Source organism: Dermochelys coriacea, chromosome 2 (assembly GCF_009764565.3).
Source record: "Dermochelys coriacea isolate rDerCor1 chromosome 2, rDerCor1.pri.v4, whole genome shotgun sequence".
In the NCBI taxonomy this organism is placed as follows: domain Eukaryota; kingdom Metazoa; phylum Chordata; order Testudines; family Dermochelyidae; genus Dermochelys; species Dermochelys coriacea.
In genome coordinates, this window is record NC_050069.1 from 123,471,397 (window position 1) to 123,492,583 (window position 21,187).

The 21,187-nt window shown below is 42.2% G+C and overlaps 1 protein-coding gene across 1 annotated transcript; it reads right to left on the minus strand.

The window, feature by feature from the left end:
- Positions 1-252: 252 nt before the first annotated feature.
- LOC119850509 (serpin B4-like) lies at positions 253-10,444 on the minus strand. The gene is given in 7 exon segments (XM_043507116.1): positions 253-768; positions 1,805-1,960; positions 3,963-4,000; positions 4,003-4,104; positions 4,877-4,994; positions 7,038-7,181; positions 9,659-10,444. Coding segments are annotated over 7 exon segments (1,104 nt in total). The 5' UTR covers positions 9,827-10,444; the 3' UTR covers positions 253-390.
- Positions 10,445-21,187: the final 10,743 nt, after the last annotated feature.

Here is a 21,187-nt window from a genome sequence, read left to right on the forward strand (position 1 = left end):
TGTTTGACAAAAAACCTGTTTTTTACCTTTGCTGGTGACCAACCCCCAGACACAGACTTTAAGAACATAATGACAGGTTTCAGAGTAGCAGCCGTGTTAGTCTGTATTCGCAAAAAAGAGAAGGAGTACTTGTGGCACCTTAGAGACTAACAAATTTATTTGAGCATAAGCTTTCGTGAGCTACAGCTCACTTCATCGGATGCATCATCAAAAGAATGTCACATGAGTCCTGCCATGAGTATAGTGTGCATTTTCACCCATAACTATGGAGTCACTGGCTAGATACAGTGGAAGGAAAAGAGAAAAATGAAGAAAATAAACATTTCCATTGTATTTTCCATATCATGGTTCTGTGGTCCATAATCTCATTCATGTTAATTAGAATTTTTCTTAAGGGGAAGAGAATCTACCATAGAAGAGAATGCATTCGGTTTTTTGGTGTCTAATAAAGAAGAGGAAAGGGTGATCAGCCACAATTGTACCTATGCTAATTCCAGTTGCAGCTGCTGCCTCAGTGCCCTCTTCATTAACCTCTATATAAGCTTTATGGATAGCTTCACTGACAGACAGGACATCTGCTTCTGCTATTCCAGATAGATCTGATTCATGGCTAAATACATCAGTTATTCCTAAAGCTTTTAAATATTGCTTGAGTTCAGCTTCTGTCTCAATTTTGAACTGAGGAAGAGACACCTCCACTTTATCTTCTTTCATATAACAGGGGCTGATCCAAGTTGTTAATTTCTCATGGGTAAGTTCCTTTTCCAGCTACAAGTATAAAGATACATGGGAATCAGAATCTTGTGGTTACGCATCAAAATCAACAAGACATGGAACTATGTGAGCAGGTTGGAAAAGTGACTTTCATTCATACTGTGGTAGCCACATCAGGTAGAATTCTTAGAATGCTACTGAGGTATTTCTACAAAGGGATTTTAAAAAAAACCCCATGGTTGGCCCGTGTCTGCTGACTCAGAATCACAAGGCTCAGGCTCCAGGGTTGAAAAATTGCTGTGTGGACATTTGGGCTCAGGCTCTAGTCCAAGCTCTGGACCCTCCTCCCTCAGGGTCCCAGAGCTTTGACTCCAGACTGAGCCTCAATATCTGCACAGCACTTTTTAGCCTCTCAGCCCACAGGGCTTTTATCTCCCTCTAGCTGTACCCCTAAAGCTTTCCAAATAAGTATGTGTGCAGTATTTGGAAAGAAGAAGATAAGATTCTATCACCATTGTAAATATAATGACCACAATGCTGGGTCAACAGTGGAAGTCAATGGTGGAACTTCTAACTTCAGTGCTCAGACCTCTACCATTAAAGCTAAAGGACTTGATTTTGCACCAGTGAATTCAGTGGGTGTTTTGCAACTGAATTGTATGGGAGAAGGGTTAGGGAGCTGGATCAGATGTTAAGTCTGGCAGCAATATGTGGCAGACAGCCTCTGGGGATCTGCCGATGCGTTACCTATATTGTTTGCATTTATTATTCATTCATTTTTAGACGAGTCTGTGTGAGTCTGTTTAGAAAGGTTGATAATACAAAAATGTAGCAATTAGCTATTAATTACATTGTCATTGTGCCCTATTTGGAGAATAAAAAGGCTGACTAATTGTTTGTTTTCTGAAAATTCAATAGACACAGGAACAGCATAAGCAGCCTGCCTTCAGATTTACTATTCAACATGCTGCATACTCTGCAACAAGGAGGAGGAAAGGTAATTTTCTTCTATACTGTCTGTCCAGGTGATCAGAGAAACATTGCTCATATTCTGGTTATAAGGTTATCATCTCATCATAGGTAACTTTACCTGTGTTAGACCCTTGTAGTCTTTTGGCAGCAGTATATACATACTCAGGTCATCACCCTTGTACGGGAGTTCAAGCACCTGACAATCATTCTCCTCTATTGTAGCTATTCTATACTTGCCCATATTGTACATCATCTGCACAGGTTTGCTTGTAGTCTGAAAGCAATGACAATTAGTAACAAATGAACTACATACAATATATCCTCCTATATTTACATGTTTTTCCTCTTATTACATCTTCACTTGGACCCAAATGCTTCTAAAGAAAGGTGAATATAGTCCTCTTGAATCTCTTCAAGCATCTCACAGCAGTTTTTTTTTTCTCCATCTCTGTGTCAAGGGAAAGGGGTTACTGTGAGGTATGGGAACATGGAGACTAGGAAAACCCATAAAGCCCATCCCCATGATCCAGGATTCCACCATGCTGCTTCTCCCCGCCCCTTAAAAGCTGAGATACCATTTATCATCTCCCTGTGCCCACACTCAGGCGCACCCACCCCACGATGAATAGAAGATTTAGAAGAACAGTTAATGCTATTTCCTAGAACCAACAATTTCAGAAGTTGTAACTGATAGTGTGTGCCTCACAGTTAGGTTATCGAGCTTGAGAATCATGCTAAGGACATTAAAACTACAGGCTTTTCATCTTCTGTTTAATTTAATTTAAATTTCAATATAATAGCATGTTCTTAGCTCAAGTTGACCCAGAAATTTACAAAACCTAAAATCAACAGACATCCACAAAACAATTTCATGGAAACAAATTCCACTAAGAACAATTTTCCTTTAGCTAAACAAATGTTTCCCTCGCAAGGTTGCCAACCTATTTTTGCTACATTGTGCTAATGTGTGACCAACAGAAGATGAAACTGAATTGAAGCAAATACGAAGCTGGCTACTCTACATTCATTGCCCACACAACATGTGGTGGAATAGCACAGGGACCGTGTACAGAATGTAAACTAAAAAATATATATCCCACTTTCAATATTTAATCTTAATGAGAAAAATGAGGAGAGAAATCAATCTGGTGACAGAATATGGAACCTGAATACAGACTAAATGGATCTCTTGGTGGCAGTCATTGTAAACATGGCAGCAGAACAACTCATTGTAGGTCTGAATACAAGCAAACCAGTTAAGAGTCTATGTAGAAAATTATTAGATGCCAGATTGTGGACTGCTCCAAATTAGATACGTAGTGGGGGAAAGTACAAGATGCATCTTTATGCTAGGCCTCTGCTCAAGGGCCTGTCAGTCTTTGCTCTTCTGAGTGCAAAACTATACAAGGGTAGTGAACCTAACTGCGGCAGCAACCCCAAAGGGGATGGGGAGCACAGGCACTGACTCCAGGGGTGCTCCTGAGCTGGAGCACCCATGGAAAAAAATTAGCAGGCGCTTAGCACCCACCAGCAGCCACTTCCCCACTTCCTTCCAGCCACAGTCGGCCCCACTGATCAACCCCTCCCCCTCCCTCCGAGCACCTTCTGCATGCTGTGAAACAGCTGTTCTGCAGTATGCAGGAGGCACTGGGAGGGAGGGGAAGGGCCAGGGATGGGGTGTACTCAGGGGAGGGGCAGGAAGAGGTGGAGTGGGGCCTTGGGGGAAGGGGTGGAGTGAGGGTGGGGCTGGGGGCAGAGCATGGACAGGTAGAAGCGGGGTGGGGTTGGGGGCTTGGAGGAAGAGGTGGAGTGGGGCCTTGGGGGAAGGAGTGGAGTGGGGGTGGGACTGGGGGCAGAGCACAGACGGGAAGAAGTGGGGCGGGGGTGGGGGCTTGGAGGAAGAGGTGGAGTGGGGACGGGCCTCGGGCAGAGGGGGTCAAGCAGAGGGGAGTAGAGAGAACCTGGTGCCTATGATGGGGCTACTTCCATTCCTGCCGGAAAAGCTGACAGGCCACAGAGAGGTCAGATGCTGCAGCTTCTTATACACTGGCTTCCCCTGTGCCCCCGGTGGCTTTGTAATGCATTGTACCTGTGTCAGGCATGATGCACTCTCCTAGCAGAAGCTTTGGGGAAAAAATCCCTCTCCACCCCCAAAGCTGGTCCCTAGGCCATAATAGAGCACTACATTTAAAGGGCGATGTCCCCCAGTAGCTCGTAGTCTGCCAAGCATGTGAAGTAGTAGGAGCAGTGATGTGATGTGTACTTCTGTAATCTACCTCATTTATTTGAAAAGGTTTTTCTTCGGTGTTTTTTCCTTAAATTCCACTGCCCATTGCCCTTTGAAGTAGACAGCATTCACAAGAACTAACACAGTCAGAGCTGAAAGAATGTCCGGGGCAAAGACATCCTTGAATTTACCTTAAAGAAAGGGAGGCAAATTAGTTTGTTTTGGCAGATCAGTAACTCTAGTTCCATTTATCTGTTGTAATAACACTGATGTATAGTGCTTGTATGTACCTGGGTGTAAGAATATCCATTTGATACTGGACACACGTGAAAGACGTTAGACTGACAGCCCTGAGAAGCTGAAGTCCTCTATCTATTCACAGAACAAGGGCAACCCAAGCAGCGTCACTATGACTTTCCCCAAACTGACCCACTAATGTGCCTCAAGTGTACAATGGAGAGTAGATGTCTCCTAAAATGGCAATTTTATTCTTTACTTTTCCTGACTACTCTTGGCTCCAGGTCAAATTTTAAGTAGGGTGCTGCAATTTACCTTATCTGTATAAATCAAGGTGCTTTCACAAGGTCCCCACTACTTGCTCTAGTACCTCTTGCATCTGATTTGATAGTTCCTTAAACTCCATGTGATCTACCACACAGGTGGTCTCATCCAGCACCCTCTGAAGTTGTCAGAAGAATTCCTATTGATTTCAATGGGTGTTGTAGTAGGGTCCAGAGTTTGCTGGCTACTCTGTTCTCCTCAGATATGTTTTCTCTGTGGGAAGTAATGATCTAGCTCTAGGTCACTCAGGTGGTCAAATTGTGGAGAGCTGCCACTGCAGCCCCATAGTGGGCATGCTCCAATTATGAGGAAACATTTTTCTTCTCCAGGTTCTTAAGCACCTTGTACACTTTAAGTGATTAAATATCAAGAAATAGCAGCCAATGGCTGGCTTCTCCTTACCGTTTGTAAAGATTTCAACCCACAGATTTATCTGTTCTCTGGTTTCCTCTGTAGCATTCAGAAAATCAGCTGGTTCCAATTCTGCCTGGTATAACTTTTGTATGCAGAATAGGTATTGCTGTACAATAAGAGAATGTCAGAAGAATACATCAGAAAACAGGTCTTTTTTTTTTTTAGACTGTGTGCTAAAAAATAAAATGTTCCTGTTTTTTAGTTCTGCAAAACTGTTTTTGTTTATCCTAGAGATAGGATGGACTAGCAGAATGAACTGGACCAATTGGGTATACCATAGGGATAAAGGGCTTCATAGGTTTGGAGAGTTTTCACCCCGTCACAGACTGTTTTATGTACTCACATCGCACTGAACAGGGAAGGGTTAACTTCTCACTGTGGGCTGTGGAAGCCACGCCCCCACATCCCTACTGGGCATGCTCTAGATGCAGCACTAGTATAAAAGGGAGTAGCCCAGCTCAGTCTGGGCTGACTTTCTGGGAGGAAGGATGCTCCTTACTGGCTCCCACCAAGGAGCAGATGGAACTCCTGATAGTGGAAGCTGGAGCCATGGAGACTCAGACCAGCACCGAAGTGCATGTGGACATCCGAGAGGGATCTGAGTCACCCAGAACCGCACATGCTGAAAAGCCCCGAGTCCCTGACGATCAGGGCCGGATTTCCAGTTAGGCATGTGCCTAGGGGCACCAGCATTCCAGGGGCATCTTACCTCTCTAAAACAGTTTACGACACAAAGGTCAGCTGTAGGCAGGGGGAGCACTGAAGATGCTGTGCCTAGGAATGCATAAGGTGTAAATCTGGCCCTGGTGACCATTCCTCAGCTCCAGCTCCAGACAATATGGCCCGGGGGGGATACGCTAGCTATAGTCCATTGGGAAGTTGGCATGTTTTGGTTGGAGTCCCACTCATAGGCTTCAACTCTGTGGGTGCTCCAGATCTGATAAAGCTGCCTCCTCTTGCAGCAGCCAGTGCTTAGGTCTCAATTTTACTTTCCATTCTGGGTGGACTGCAGAACAAGAGAAACTGGTGGAACAAGACCCACTACAGGTCTTTCTGTTAGTTAGAGGTAGACAGGTAGAACCTTGTATTTATCCTGGAGGTAGAATCCCTTATATATGTTTCTGGCCACTTCTGTCCCTGTCTAACCTATGTGTCACTGACTGTATATTTATATGTAATTCATGAATGTCTTTGAATTACTGTCTCTTAATGTTTGTTTTTCCCCACCAACCAAGATAACTAAAGATGACTGCAAGCCAGAAGAAATTTAAAACTAGAAGTAAATTTTGAAAACTGATTTGTGAATGGTTTTGGGGCGTATGAAATTTCACACAATCAAATGGTGAGATCTTGTAAATAACGTGAAATGAATTGGTTAAAAATGTAGCATGAAACTTTGTGGAGGAATAATTCATTCCAGAACATGATAAGTAATTCTGTTGTTGACGCATGAGCCAGAATAATTCTAGCTCACTTTCCTATCACTGTGTTACTTCTAGAGTGCTAACAAGAATAGAAAGCATTAAATCTTAATTTTGTCAGTCAAATAAGCTGATATAACTCCGAATATATATATATCTGTTGAGTTAGCTGGTGCCACAATTAAAGTGTTTTTTTTTTATTATAGCCACCCTTTGAACTTTATTTTGCTGTTGAAATATGGAAGTAATTTAATAGTTACAAAGCTGAAGAAAAACATAGGTAACAGTGTACTGTATAAAACAGCTTTTGAGGGACAGGCTTGCATAACATTGTCTCTTTATTATATTTTGTACAGTGTCTAGCCCAATGAGACCCTGGCCTGTAAGCACTGCCAAAATACAAATACAACACACGTAATTACAATGCTCCTGTGACCAGGTTCCAAAGCTGGTGTGACCGGGGGAAATGAGCAGAGCCTGTAACTAAGACTTTAAAGTTCTCTTAAACATTGTATTCTGGAACCAGATGGATTTATTTCAAGATGATTGGTTGTTCTGTCCTACTATTCAGTACCTCCTTGGAATCAACTCCACTCCTTGTGTAAGTGGACACAACTCCCATCCAAGTCAGCAGGAAATGGGACCTCAAATGAATAAAGCCCATGTTGATCATCTCTATCTGTCCTACAATGTCAGAGGCCATAAATGTGAATCCCAATGCAACTCACCTGAAGAAAATCGAATGTCTTTTCTCCATGCAGTCTGTTGGCAATAGCCAGCTCATAAGAAGTGGTGAGTTTGTTGATTGCTGAGAAGATGTCATGAAACTGGGAATGAATCCCTCCAGGTATATCACACTGATCATCAGGATCCTTCAAATAATACAAAGTTGTTTATTTCTGACTGAAGAAAGCTGGGAGTGACCAATACTGGTTGGTGGGTTTTTTTTTTTTTGTTTTGTTTAATAATTGTTCTCCTATTAAACCATTCAGATTCAATAACTTAACTTGCTTTGCCTTCTCTGACTTGTCCTTGTTCCTGACAGTGCAGATCTGTGGCGCAAAAGCCTGTTATAAGGCCTAAGTATTTTGTGGCTCTTTTGGGATGTTCCACTCATTACTTACGGAGCACCACACGTGAAAATTTGTTGAACAATGAAAAATGTTCAGGGTAGAAGAGTTTCAAATGCTTTCTGTATGTCTGATTTATACATGCAAATGTGCTCACAATCATGGTAGAAACTCATAAAATAAGATGCAAACTGAACTTATTGCTTGTAAATGCGGTTATGACTATTGCATTCACAAAGCATATAATTGTACAATATTTTCAATTAAAAAAAACAAATATAAACCTTACTTTTTGCGATCTTGTATACATTTTTATCCTTCTCTCTGTACTTTGTCACCCAATATCACAGCATTTCACCCCTTTTTTGTTTTAATTCAAATCTGGCAATTTTGAATTTTTATTCAAATTCCCCAAAGTTTCTCCAGCTCCAACACTTGTTCTAAGATACCAGCATGTGGGGATGAAGAGTTTGTCTGCTCTCTGAATTGTCATCACTTCTTGTTGCTTCAAAAGAGCTTCCTCTTCCTGGATTTTCAGGTGCTTCACTTCCTTGAATTTGCAGAAAATGAAGTAGAAATGTAACATTGCAACAGTCATACTCTATTTTGATTTACTTATGATAATGTGTGAAACTGAATTTGTCACAGAAAATTCAGTTGTCTGTCTTACTTACTGTCCTTTCTACTGCAGATGGACATCACACTTTCAAAAGGCAGGTGTTCTCAACTTTTTATCACTGGATGCTCCAGTCCATCCATTGACCTCAAAATCAGCAAGCAGTTTTGTGAATTCTACTTAAAATCACTAGAAGAGTGAGCTATATTTCTATGATTGAGGTAATCACTGCTCATAATATTCAGTTTGTTAGATCTTTTTACACTGTGTTGCAATAGGGCAATAAATTCAGTAGGGTTCTGCAGGCACACAGCAATCTGCAATAGTGGATCCTATCACATGTTTGGGACTTGGATAAAAGCTTATTTTTTTTTTTTTTTTTTTACAAAACCTAAATGTAAGGAACACTCTGAAGACCACTGGAAATGCTTTCAGAGTTTTCTAGGTTTAATTCCAACAAGTGCAGTGTTTGTTTGTCAAATGTAGAATTAATTGCTGCCCATATTTAATTGGACATGAGTTTTGCCATTGACTTCAGTGCCAGCATTATTGGAACCTGTGTGGTTTTTTTAATTTCATTCCTGTCGTCTGCAGATCCCTTTACATCTGCTAACTGTATTGGGTCACACATCTAGCCTTCAAAGAAAAATATTCATCTCAAAGCTCTAATAATGACAGTTGATTTATTCAAAGACTGATGATACGTGATGCTTGATTAGTACTAACTCCGTGCAATGCAAGCTTGAGCAGTACAAAATTTTCCAATGAAAAAAGTTGACTCATACAGGCTCATGGGATCTGAAATAAGTAATACTTTTGCCAAACTAGATGTTCAGTTTATTTTTTTAATAACTATGACCCAAAATTGTGACACTTTGGCACTAGTAAGTCTGATGCTCAGCACATCCATAGTAAGCAACTAAAAAGGACCCTGCATCTGAGATCCACACATTTCTGAAATAACCATTTATTCTATATCTCTTTTTGGTACAATGCAGAACACAAAAATGTCACCAAAACAAAATAAATAAAAGTTTAAAACCAGAGGCACCAGGCAGTTCACAATAACATTACAACAGAAATGTATGTGTAAAGTGAATGTGAGGGGCTGGAAATTTCAAACATTGAGGAAATGTTTCTCGGGTTTTATCAAAGATGACTTCTGCTGCTGGGGCTGTGCTTATTGGCAAAGAGGTTTAAACTTCCTGGGCCAAAATAGACCAGCCTAGGCAGAAGGTAAGTGAAGCTGCACCATAGGCCATAGTCTCACAACGATAACACACCCAAGTATCATTGTGCACTACTCATGTACATGATGTCACTCATGTATGGAGCGGTTTGCAGGATCAGGGCTTGAGGGGGGAAAATCTCTTGCTCTTGGACTGGAAATGTTATTTCCAGTTTATAATGATGGTCTCAGCCTGCAGCTTCTACCAGGCACCTTTTCAACTCTATAAAGTTTAATTCTATTCAATATAAAAGTGCCTTTGAGACCTTAACTAGGACAATTGCTACTTGTGCAGGCTATATTACACATGGTAAAGCAAAACGCTCTGCATTAAAAGAAAAGCCTTGAGGAGCTCAGCTAACATTGCACGTGGGAATGATCTTCCATTGCTGAACAAATACAAAGGAATAAAACAAATGATTTATTGTTGCCTACTGTTTCTATCTGGGTGGCAGTATTACCTCTGGACCCAAGAAGGACCATGCCCAGGGCAGCTGAGTTACTCAGAGGAGAATAGATGATATTTTCAGATGCAAAATCTTTGTTCAATACTTTGAAAAAGTCAAGGCAAAATTTTGTAGTTGCTTCACTGATGGACTTCATTGTGAAAATGAAAAGCTGCCAAGGAAAAAAATAAACCAAATCAATAGAGTTCAACAATCTCTTTTCTCAACCTCTTACTGCATCAGAAGGTTTCAGTGGCTTTCTTGCTAGTTATACACTCATGTCTAGCCTCAGGATGGGCATGGGCATAAGTTTTGGGAACATTGCGATACAGACTTTTAAAAAAAGAATTCCCATTAAGAAAACAGCCTCCTCTCCAATCCTCCACTCAGGAAATTGAGACTCTCCTTTTTCTTCCACTTCTGGGGCTAATGTAGAATGCTACAAGGAGTAAAATCTTCTACCCTCACAGTTTCTTAGAGCAATGAAATACACTGATGCATCTCCCCATCGGACTTCAGGGGAGTTACTCATGATTTACAGCAGTCTGAGTTCAAAATCAGGCTTCCTGAGAGGGATTATTGGATGCTCCAATTTCTGTTTGTATGTGATAAGGGCCATACTATGCTCTCTTTTGCACCCAGTTATAGCTAGAGCAACTTCAGAGGAGTGAATCCAGATATACACGGGTGTAAATGAGAGTCTAATTTGACCCCTGGTATCTAAGTAACAACAACAGACAATGGGTAGAAAATTATTTGATTAATATGGGATAGGGTATCACCAAATTAGTTTATTCTATTATAAAAGAAATATACACTATGTAAGATGTGTGAACATCTATTTATTGCAATACATTTTGCAACTGGGATTGACTCAGAGGAAAATTACTCTAATCCATCTCCATTAACTCTGAAAAGGGATACCCTTGATTTCTTCCCAGGTAACTATTTCAAGACTTTCACAAATTGATTAAAAGATCCGGGGCGGGGGGAGTTTTTCTGACAAATAGTTTATCTGCTAAAAAAATGTAATCTGGTTGACCTGAAACTATTTGTAAATTTGACACATTTACCAGAGTTGGGCCAAAAAACATTTCAGGTTAGATTTGTTAAGTGGTTGGTGGCGTGGTCCTTGCTCCTCTCTAGCTTTAGCCCAGTATTTAGGTGGTGGTGCTCTCCCTTATAACTTCTGCCTGAAGGTTAGGGAATTCACCTGGATGTGGGAGACCCAGGTTCAATTATCCCTCTCCCTGGTTTGGAACAGAGAGTTCAATTTGAATCTCTCACCGATCAAGAGATTGCCATAATGACTAGGCCATCAGATATTCTGGAGTGGAGTGGAGTCAGCTTCCCACTGAAGCTGTTCATCTTTGTGTAAATTAAATAGTCATTGGTCAGGGACTGAATTGAGCCCCTGTCTTCTTTACACAATGCAATGTAGTGGTCTCTCTTCTTCTAATCTACTGTTCCTTGACAAAGTGAACAATGTAGTGGTTCTCCTCTTCCAAATTCTAATCTACTGTTCCTCGAAATTGTGTTATACACATCACCTTCATTGTAAGAAAGACACGAGAAAATAATTTTTCCACTCTACTCACCACTGATAAGGCCCCAACTGGAGTACTGCGTCCAGTTCTGGGCACCACATTTGGGAAAGATGTGAACAAATTGGAGAAAGTTCAGAGACGAGCAAAAAAAGTGATAAAAAGTCTAGAAAACATGACCTATGAGGGAAGATTGAAAAAGTTGGGTTGTTTGGTGTGCAGAAGAGAAGACTGAGGGGGGACATGATCACAGCCTTCAAGTATGTAAAAGGTTGTTATAATGAGGAAAATGATAAATTGTTCTCCTTAGTCACTGAGGACAGGACAAGAAGTAAGGGACTTAAATCACAGCAAGGGATATTTAGATTTAACATTAGGAAAAATCTCCTAACTGCAAGGATATTAGAGAGACAGGGTAGGCAAGGTAATATCTTTTATTGGACCAGCTTCTGTTGGTGAGAGAGAGAGACAGGCCTTTGAACCACACACAGCTCTTCTTCAGGTCTGGGAAAGTTCTCCCATCATAGTAAAATGCAAGATGGAACGGATCATGGACTGATACCCCAACACTGAGTTTTTAAAAACCAGTTAGACAAACGAGTCAGGGATGACCTAGATTATACTTAGTCCTGTCTCAGGGCAGGACACTAGACTAGATGACCTGTTGAGTTTCCTTCTGGTCCTTCATTATATGATTTCCTTACTTAAATATATTGTTTCCATCTCGGACTCTTTTCAAAAATATGCACAGATTTACTGATGTCTGAAGTTGAGAAGAAAATTTGTGTATTATTGTTAGTACAACATGCTTTGTTATGGAAAAAATAAGAAGACTGCTGAGAATTTCTTTTCCTAATCAAAAGCTGGCAAATTACAGATTTCACAAGAGTTGATGGTTTTATGTAGCAATGTTTAGCCTAACTAAAAGAAGGTTGAGGGGAGATATGATTGCTCTCTATAAATATATCAGAGGGATAAATATAGGAGAGGGAGAGGAATTATTTAAGCTCAGCACCAATGTGGACACAAGAACAAATGGGTATAAACTGGCCACCAGGAAGTTTAGACTTGAAATCAGACGAAGGTTTTTAACCATCAGAGGAGTGAAGTTTTGGAATAGCCTTCCAAGGGAAGCAGTGGGGGCAAAAGATCTATCTGGTTTTAAGATTCTATTCAATAAGTTTATGGAGGAGATGGTATGATGGGATAATGGGATTGGGTGGGTATGTAATGGGTATGATGGGATAATGACACATAATAAGTAATTGATCTTTAAATATTCAGGGTAAATAGGCCAAATCCCCTGAGATGGGATATTAGATGGATGGGATCTGAGTTACTATAGAAATTCTTTCCTGGGTATCTGGCTGGTGAATCTTGCCCATATGCTCAGGGTTTAGCTGATTGCCATATTTGGGGTCGGGAAGGAATTTTCCTCCAGGGCAGATTGGAGAGGCCCTGGAGGTTTTTCGCCTTCCTCTGTAGCATGGGGCATGGTTGACTTGAGGGAGGCTTCTCTGCTCCTTGAAGTCTTTGAACCATGATTTAAGGACTTCAATAGCTCAGACATGGGTGAGGTTTTTCATAGGAGTGGGTGGGTGAGATTCTGTGGCCTGCGCTGTGCAGGAGGTCGGACTAGATGATCAGAATGGTCCCTTCTGACCTTAGTATCTATGAATCTATGTGATATGCTTTGGAAAGTGGTGACACCTGCAACATCTTATGGAAATTCTGCAAGCCAAATTTTGCTCTTACACTGATATAAATGCATCGTAACTTACCTTAAACCAACAAGATCTGTGGGGATCAGACATTCTGAAAATCATGCTGTTTATTTAGGTACATAAATCTGGGTTTAAGTGATTACCTTTAGGCACCCACATCTGAAAATTTTGCCAAAGTGACTTGCCCACAGTCACACTGGAATATAATGGCAGAGACAGGAATAGACTCCTGAACCTCAGCCATGTACCAGGAGCACACACTCCACTGGGGATGTAACATTCTGGACAGCTGAACTAATCCATGCAATCCTAAACTGGACTGGGTATAGCAAAAGGATTTATAAATATTCCCTTCACAAATCATAACTGTAACTAAAACCATAAACTTACAAAGAAGAAATGCTTACCTGGCTGTAGAGAGGAAGTTTGAAACTTGCTAGATATTTGGTGTGGTGTCTTGCAGGGTGCTGGAACATAAAGCATTTGCAACGCCCACTGGCATTATAATATGTTGAAATTATTAAATGTACGATTTCTTAAAAGTATCTTGCATAAGTAATTAGAATGCAATCCACAAAATATTTTTGTTAGTCATAAAATATAATTATCTCTTATACTCCTGAAAAGATAAGACACTATTTGTCAGAGGCTACCTCTGCTGTATATTTCACTGATCCTCCAACACAAATCTGCCCTAAATATGGTGGATTAGGCCCCCTTGGGAATCCTCCTCCACTGCCATAGAGTCACAGTAGCCATGATTAATGAACAGAGTGTGGCTAGGGAAAAGTGAATGTTCATAACTTTATTAACATGAGAAGGCCCATTTAATTCACATGAATAAAGTTGTATATGTGATTAATTTTTTGTAGGATTGGGACCTGAATCTTTATACTTGCACCAATCGCATAAATTATCAGATTTCTGTTCTGAGATTATCTAGTGGTGTTTTATTTTGTAGCTGAGAGATCTGACAAGGCACGAGATTGGATAACAGATTTATCAGTTTTAAGGCCACAAGGGACCATTATGATCATCTGGCTCAGTGGTTCCCAAATATTGCACCAAGGCAACCACCAACTGCATTTTCTTTTCTTTTCTTTTTTGGTAATCCATTAATACATATGTGTACCCTCTGCCTGGCTCCACAACCCAAATCCCAGTCTGGTGTGGTGGGAAGCACAACTGGGGACAGGTTTTGGAAAGAAAGCCTGCCCCAGCTATTGTGGGCTGAGCAAGGGGTGGGCTTGCTCTCCAAGCCTGCACACGCCCCCAGGGCTTCCCCTCCAAACTGGCTGGGCTGGGAGAAGTATATGTTTGTCTAGGCCAGTTCTGGCCCTGGACGTGATAACCGATCTGTAACCTTCCATGACCCACTGGTGGGTCAGGACCCACCATCTGGGAAACACTGATCTAGTTGGTCTCCTGCATAACACAGGCCAAAGAACCTCCCCCATTAAACTGTTCTTCAAGCCCATAACTTCTGTCTGAGCTATGTATAGCATATCGTTCAGAAAAATCACCAGTCTTGATTTAAAGATGTCATGTGATGGAGAATCATACCCATGTAGGTAGATGTAGACTGTGATTAAGTCAACGCTAAACCTTCTCTTGGATAAACTAACCAGGTTGACCTTAAGTGTCTCACAACGTGGTATGTTCTCCATACCTCAAACATTCTTTAGCTCTTTTCTGAACATATTCCAATTTTCAGCATCCATTTTGAGGTGTGGACTCTGCTAATTGAGCTACTTAAGCTGCTGCACTTCTTACTGTTGCTGCAAGAGTCTGTCCAATTTAACCAAAACTCTAGAATTTTGTTATGTTTTGTTATATATATATATGTAAATTTGCAAAAATATAAATTTCTATATTATATTTCTATAATATATAATCACTCTTTCACAATGGGGTATTTACTTTTTAAATGATTTCTTACAAAATGGAGGACCCTTCTGTGCAAATAATAAGGATTCTTGTGTAACAAGAATAATTTGCTACCCCTCTGGGGCTCAGGAAGGTCAGAAGAGTAGCTGGGTCAGAAACTCCAGATAGGGTTGTGATGCAGGGATCAAGAAACAGCTGGAGCTGATTGGCCTCCGGAGCCAGGCTGCAGCAGGTAAAAGAAAGAGGAAGTTAGCTTTTAGGATCTGACATTGACTAGCTAGCAGTATGAAACTGATGGGCCACAGAGGGCTTTTTTCTAAGATGCTCATCATTGTTCAAGATCTGTTTGGAATTTCCTTACCTTTTCTATGAAGAAAGAAAAAAATTGGACTTTTTAAATATCATTTGGAACTTTTCCCAGATCTCTTCCCTGAAGGAAATAGAAGCTAAAGACTTGGTTTAAATCCTGGGAGAAGGTTATTGGAATTGTGCTACTTTCCTCTGAAGAAAAAAGACCTAGATATTTTGTTTTCCCAGTTCACACAGGAACTCTGCCTTTGTTTGTTCAATGTGGAGGCAAGGTAAACTTTGGGGACTGTCTTATGGATGTCTTGCTCTACTTCTTTCACCATACTAATCGTGATAAGGAGAGGGTTGTCATGCTTGGGGGTGTGCCTCTGAATTAGATTATCCTTCAAGATGATCTACAACTAGTCAGAACACTGGAGCTGGTGGGGCAATAGCCTACTTAGAGCCAGTTTTTTTGAGTTTGGACTCCTCCTTGGCGGCCAGGTGGGTGGTAACCAAGCACAGCCCACATGATGTGGGATCTTGATCTCCTGAGGAGTGCCTTGAGGCTGACCACAAGGTTTGCCACAGTAGAGGGGACTGAAAGTTATCAAAGACCAGGACTGCTTAGAGCAGCGTCCGCTTTCCCTCACCAACCAGAACAGAAAGAGCCCCCTGAGCTGGTGGAGTGACATGCAGGAGTGGGTACATTCTGGAGTGGTGAGGAACTGAGGCAGGGAATGACATACAAGTGTCCTGTATTTTGCATGGAGCTCTACCATTTTGCTTGTGCTGTTGAAAAGAAAGTGTGATTGGCAGCTCTGTCAACTCTCGCAATATTCCCCTGATTCACAAGAGTTGGGCTGGGGTTGCAGCCAGGCTGTGTTAACATCATAAGCTCCAGCTTACCTGGGGGAAAAATACCCAGACTGCCTGAATCAGGCAGACCTCACGTCCCCCTTTCCTTAGAAGCTGAGGCCATTCTCACAAGGGGGAGGCGAGAATGAGGAAGAAGCAAAAGAGCCCTGCAGCTCAGGATGGCTCCCCTTCCCCCTGTGAGCAATGGGGACAGCTCCTCCCCTCTCTCCCTGCAGCACCTGGCCTGGGAAGGGCAGAAGGGGATGAAAATCCCCCAGAGCTGTCCCCAGTCTATAAAGGGAAAAGGGGGGACCTGCTGCAATCCCCCTTCCCAGGGAGAGAGGACTGAAGAGCCCCTGAAGCTTCAGGAAGAGCAGAGGTGAAGCTGTGGGTGAAACACAATTGATACGGGGTGGGGGACAGGGAGTGTGAGTTCCTGCAGCAGGGGTGAAAATCACTTTAATAAATATGGGAGTATTGGCATTGCTAATATATACACACACACACACCACACACAAATGAGCAATGGAGGTCAAATATCAAAAGTCAGATTAAAATAAATACAAAATTTATTTCTCTCCGTTCCCCTTAAAGCTCATTGGGCTAGGGGACAGACTCATGATTTTTGAGCCTGGGGGGTTGGCGATACTGGATTGGTTTAGAAATCCCTCTGCAAAGTGTCTTATTGGCTTCATCAAGGGTTCCCCAGAAGGGTTAAACTGTAAACCAGAGTGCCCACTGGGAGGGCGGAGCTGTGGGCAGAGTGAGCTTGCCTGTGGGGGTTCAGCAGTGGCCATCGGGCTGAGGTCACTTCCAAGAAGGGGTATCAAGTAGTCTAATCTCAGAGGGATGTTGACTGGGGCTGTGACATTGACTAAAAGATTTTACAAAAAGCGCCAGCTTTGTGCAGCAGATGTTGACTTTATGTCCTAGCCCAAAACCTAAAACATTTTGGTTTTCAGCTGAAATCTGAAAACCTCTTATTCAAAAAGCCTGCTGCGGTGCCTGCTTGGCATTGCAGTGCAGTTGATGAGCCAGATGGGAGTCAGGATGGTTCCACAGGATGGACTTACTGGGGGTTTGGTTTGGGTTTGGGTATTCGTATCAGGTACAGTAACTCCTCTCTTAATGTTGTAGTTATGTTCCTGAAAAATGTGACTTTAAGTGAATCCAATTTCCCCATAAGAATGATTATAAATAAAGGGGAGTTAGATTCTAGGGGGAAAAAATTTTGCGGGACAAAAGGCATTATATACATTTTAAACATGCAGTTTAATACTGCAATCATCATTGCTGAGTATGAAGCTTGGTTGAGGTGGTGGAGTCAGAGAGTGGAAGAGGGTGGATTGTCTGGCTGCTCCTCTTGCTGAACTTTCTGAACTCGAAAAAACACATCTAGAGATTGTTTTTTTATTTCCTTTTTTTTTTCTTGGTAAATTTCTTTATAGCAAGTCGTTAGATGACCAACTCCCCTAATTATTTTGGAGCTGCGTTCCCTGTCAGGATCGCCATCACTCAACCCTCAGCCTGCCCACTCGACCCTTTCCCCCAAACCCTCACCCTTGACCCACCTCTTCTCCCCCCCCTTTACTTTGCACTCTGCATCCTCGCTTCTCCCCCCCCCGAACGCGGCAAGCCCGCTGATTACCGCGGGCAGGAGGTAGGGGAGGGAAGGGGGGCGCGCCGAGTCCTTGCTCCCCCACCTCCATCCTGCCCAGGGCAATCAGCTAGCTTGTGGTGTTTAGGAGGGAGGATGAGGACTCAGCGCGCAGGCTCCCCGACCTTCCCCCTGTCTCCTGCCCGGGCAATCAGCTGGTTTGTGGTGTTCAGGAGGGAAGGGGAGCCTGAGCACCGAGTCCTTGCTCCTCCCCACTCCCTCCTGCCTCCTAAATGCCACAAGCCAGCTGATTGCCACTGGCAGGAGGCGGGGGGCAGAGGGAAGGCTGATCTGTGGGGTCTGCCAGCAGGAGGCGCTGTGTGGGGGGGGGAGGCTGCCAGTTGTGGAGAAAGCAGGCAGCCAAACAACGTAATAGTGGAGCATTGCACAACTTTAAACGAGCATGTTCCCTAATTGATCGAAGATTACTTTAAGTGATGTTACTGTAATTAAAGACTGTTTCATAGCCACAAAGGTGCAAAATTAAGGTTTCAGAGGCAACTTTAAGTTGAGTATTTCCTAGCTTCTGAATGTTTGACTTTGCCACCTGAATGTCCCTTTAATATTGCCTTTTAGTATAACTGATTTCACCAGTTCTACTTTCTGCTGTAACTGTACACATCAAAACTTGCAGTTTTTTGGTCTACTTAAAGGTTTTTTGATCTAGTAGAAAACAAAACTGTAATTCATGGGAGCTTGCTCCAAGGAACTTCCATAAAGATTATAGTGTACTTTATGCCAGAGCTGCCCAAACTATAGTCTACAAGCCAGCTCCCACCCACAGTCTTGTTAAATGGGGCCCATGAGTTGGACAGAGTGCAAGGGGCTCTCACCCACTGCATATATGCAGCACTGCTAGTAGCTTTACAGGTCCTGGGAGGAGTACTAAATGCTTCTCTTTATTAGTGCAAACAAATGAATTAAGTCAGTCTTATGTTAATCCATGCATTTTGTTGCAATGCCTCTTATATGCATTTTTAACCATAATTTTCTGAATTCCCTACAGTTTATGGGGTCTGTGCCATTGACTTTCACAGAAAGATGAAAAGGGAACAGACTTCCTCTCTTCCCATTATCGGAAAATGTGAGAAAAAGGAATAATGTCTTCCAAGTCAAATCAAAATAACTCAGGTCAGGTATGGGAAACACTTATTTGCATGTATCAGGCTTTGAGTTAGAGTATGGATAGTGGCTGAGGAGCTGTCCCTGGAGATTGGCTAAAACAAGGGGCATTATGTCTTGCTTAAAATCTGAGGGTTGTTCAGATGCTTCCATCTATAACAACTGCATTGCTACTGGCTTTGTTGCTCAGCAAAGACTGGGCACTTTGTCGCTGCAAGGCTGGAGGATCCATTGCCTGAATCATTTAAAGTTGGGCTGGATAAACCAGTAATAATATACTGTCACACTCTGCACACATAGATTAGATGCCTAAGTAATATTAAGCAGTGGCATGGTGCACTTAATTCATGTCTATTAGTTGATAATTGTTGCCTTCCAAAGAATTACCATGGCAGAGTGAAACTTCACTGTAAATATAGCGAAGCTTTTTTTTTTATAGGCCCAATCTAGCTTGTGGGAAGAATCCCATTTATGGGATGAATATTGGGTCAAGACCAATAAGTAAGATGAAATTCCATGAAATGTACCAATTTCACTCCTTTCTAGGCCAATCTGGTAGCCTTTTTAAAGATTTTCTCTAGCTGAGGTCCCTAGAAGTTGCCTAATGACTGGAGAATTTGGGTCTAGGATTGTAATGAGTTCCAATCTACATGAATATCTGGCCAATGACTTTTTAACTGATGTGTAACTTCCTCATTAGTGACCTTCTCCCAGTTCATACCTGCCTCTTTACTACAGTCTCTGTGACTGCAAGAGACAATACCAAATCATAACCATAACTAGTGATTTTCATTTTCCTTCAAAGTTGCCTTGCAATAGTGCACATGAATGTGATATGGTAACAAATATTGTGGGGTGGCTCTTGTACAGAGTGAAACATGGAGAAACAGTTTGGCATGGCTAAATGCCTAAGCCCGTAGGACTTAGAATGATAAATGCCCTTAGATACAGTATAGTAAGTGCTTGTTGATCATGAGTAGTGGACTATTTCCTCTATTTTTTTTCCTGGCCTCATTTCTGGACTTTGTACTTTCATGCCTCTGATAATAACATACCCCTGGAAGGATGGTTTGGGGATTCTGATGTGGGACTGGAATACAGGTGATCTGGGTTAAATTTCCTGCTCTACCACAAACTTCCTGTATATTCTTGGGAAAATCTTTAATCTCTGTCTCTGTTCCCCATCTGTAGAGCAGAGATGGCACTTCCATTCCCCCCCCTGTTTTTGTCTTGCAACTCCTGCCCTGAAGAACTTATCTTCTAAAATGTGTACAGATGGGGCTCTGTGACAGGGCACTATTAGTAGCACCCTGGTCATGGAGGTTGCTGCAGCACTGGGAAGAGTGCAGGCTTAATTGAAGCCAATTAAGATTTCTGTTGGGGATTACTAACACTGGGATGACAATTGCTGGACAAATCGGGCAATGGGCTCAGTAACTGAAAGGCTATCAGTGGGAGGAACAGGAAGGGGAAGCTTGACCCTTTCTGTCACTTCTAATCCTATGACTCTAAGTTTAGAGGGTGAGTTTGGGCTGAGGAGTGATGGCTGCACGGAAGCTTTCTCCTACTGTAAGCCTTGCATACACTGTTATACTTTGTAAGGATATAATACAATGATGAAAGGGTTACAACCTAGCATATGGTTGTGATTGTGAGACCATACGAACCAGGCCAGTGTGGTACACTGGGTAGCCATTGAGCTGTGATAGGAGTTGCAGTTGTGATATGGGGCCTATGTGCTGCTATAATAAAACAACTCCAGCTATGAGACAAATTCAGATACCTATAGATAAGACACACCCAAGTCACATTGCATCATTCTCCTGTTTAAACCTTTGTAAACTGAAATCTTGTGGGTTTATGTGCCAAAAAAAAAAAGAGGGTGGGGGGACTTTATGTGCAATGATTTTTATGTAGTGTAAAATAGCACAAAGACAAATCAAGCATCCATTATCACAGTAAGGCGTTGCATTTATGCACATACATGGTTATTTGCTGTAGGGAAATATTTCTTATTTGAATATGAATGAGAAAAGAGAATTTCAGGCTGGACTGCCATCTGAGTCAAGTACAGACTTGGCACACAGCGCAGAAAGAGGGGTAGGGAGAAATGTGACCCTTCTCTACATTTTTCTATTTCTGATACTGGGCTGGCCAGGGCCCCAAACAGCCCCTATGCTGATTTAATGCATCCTAATCACTGTCCTAAATTAGAATGGCTGCAGTAACAACGTGACATAGGGACCAGATCAGTGGAGCACTAGTCACTTTTCCTTTCTCTAACCCCACCATGTCCTCTAGGGAGATGTATACACTGGAATAAAGGACCTTCAGCACAGCTGCAGCTGGCGTGAGTCAGCTGACTTGGGCTCAGGCTGAGGGGCTAAAATTTGCTGTGTAGACATTCAGGCTCAGGGACTCTTCCCCACTTATGGGGT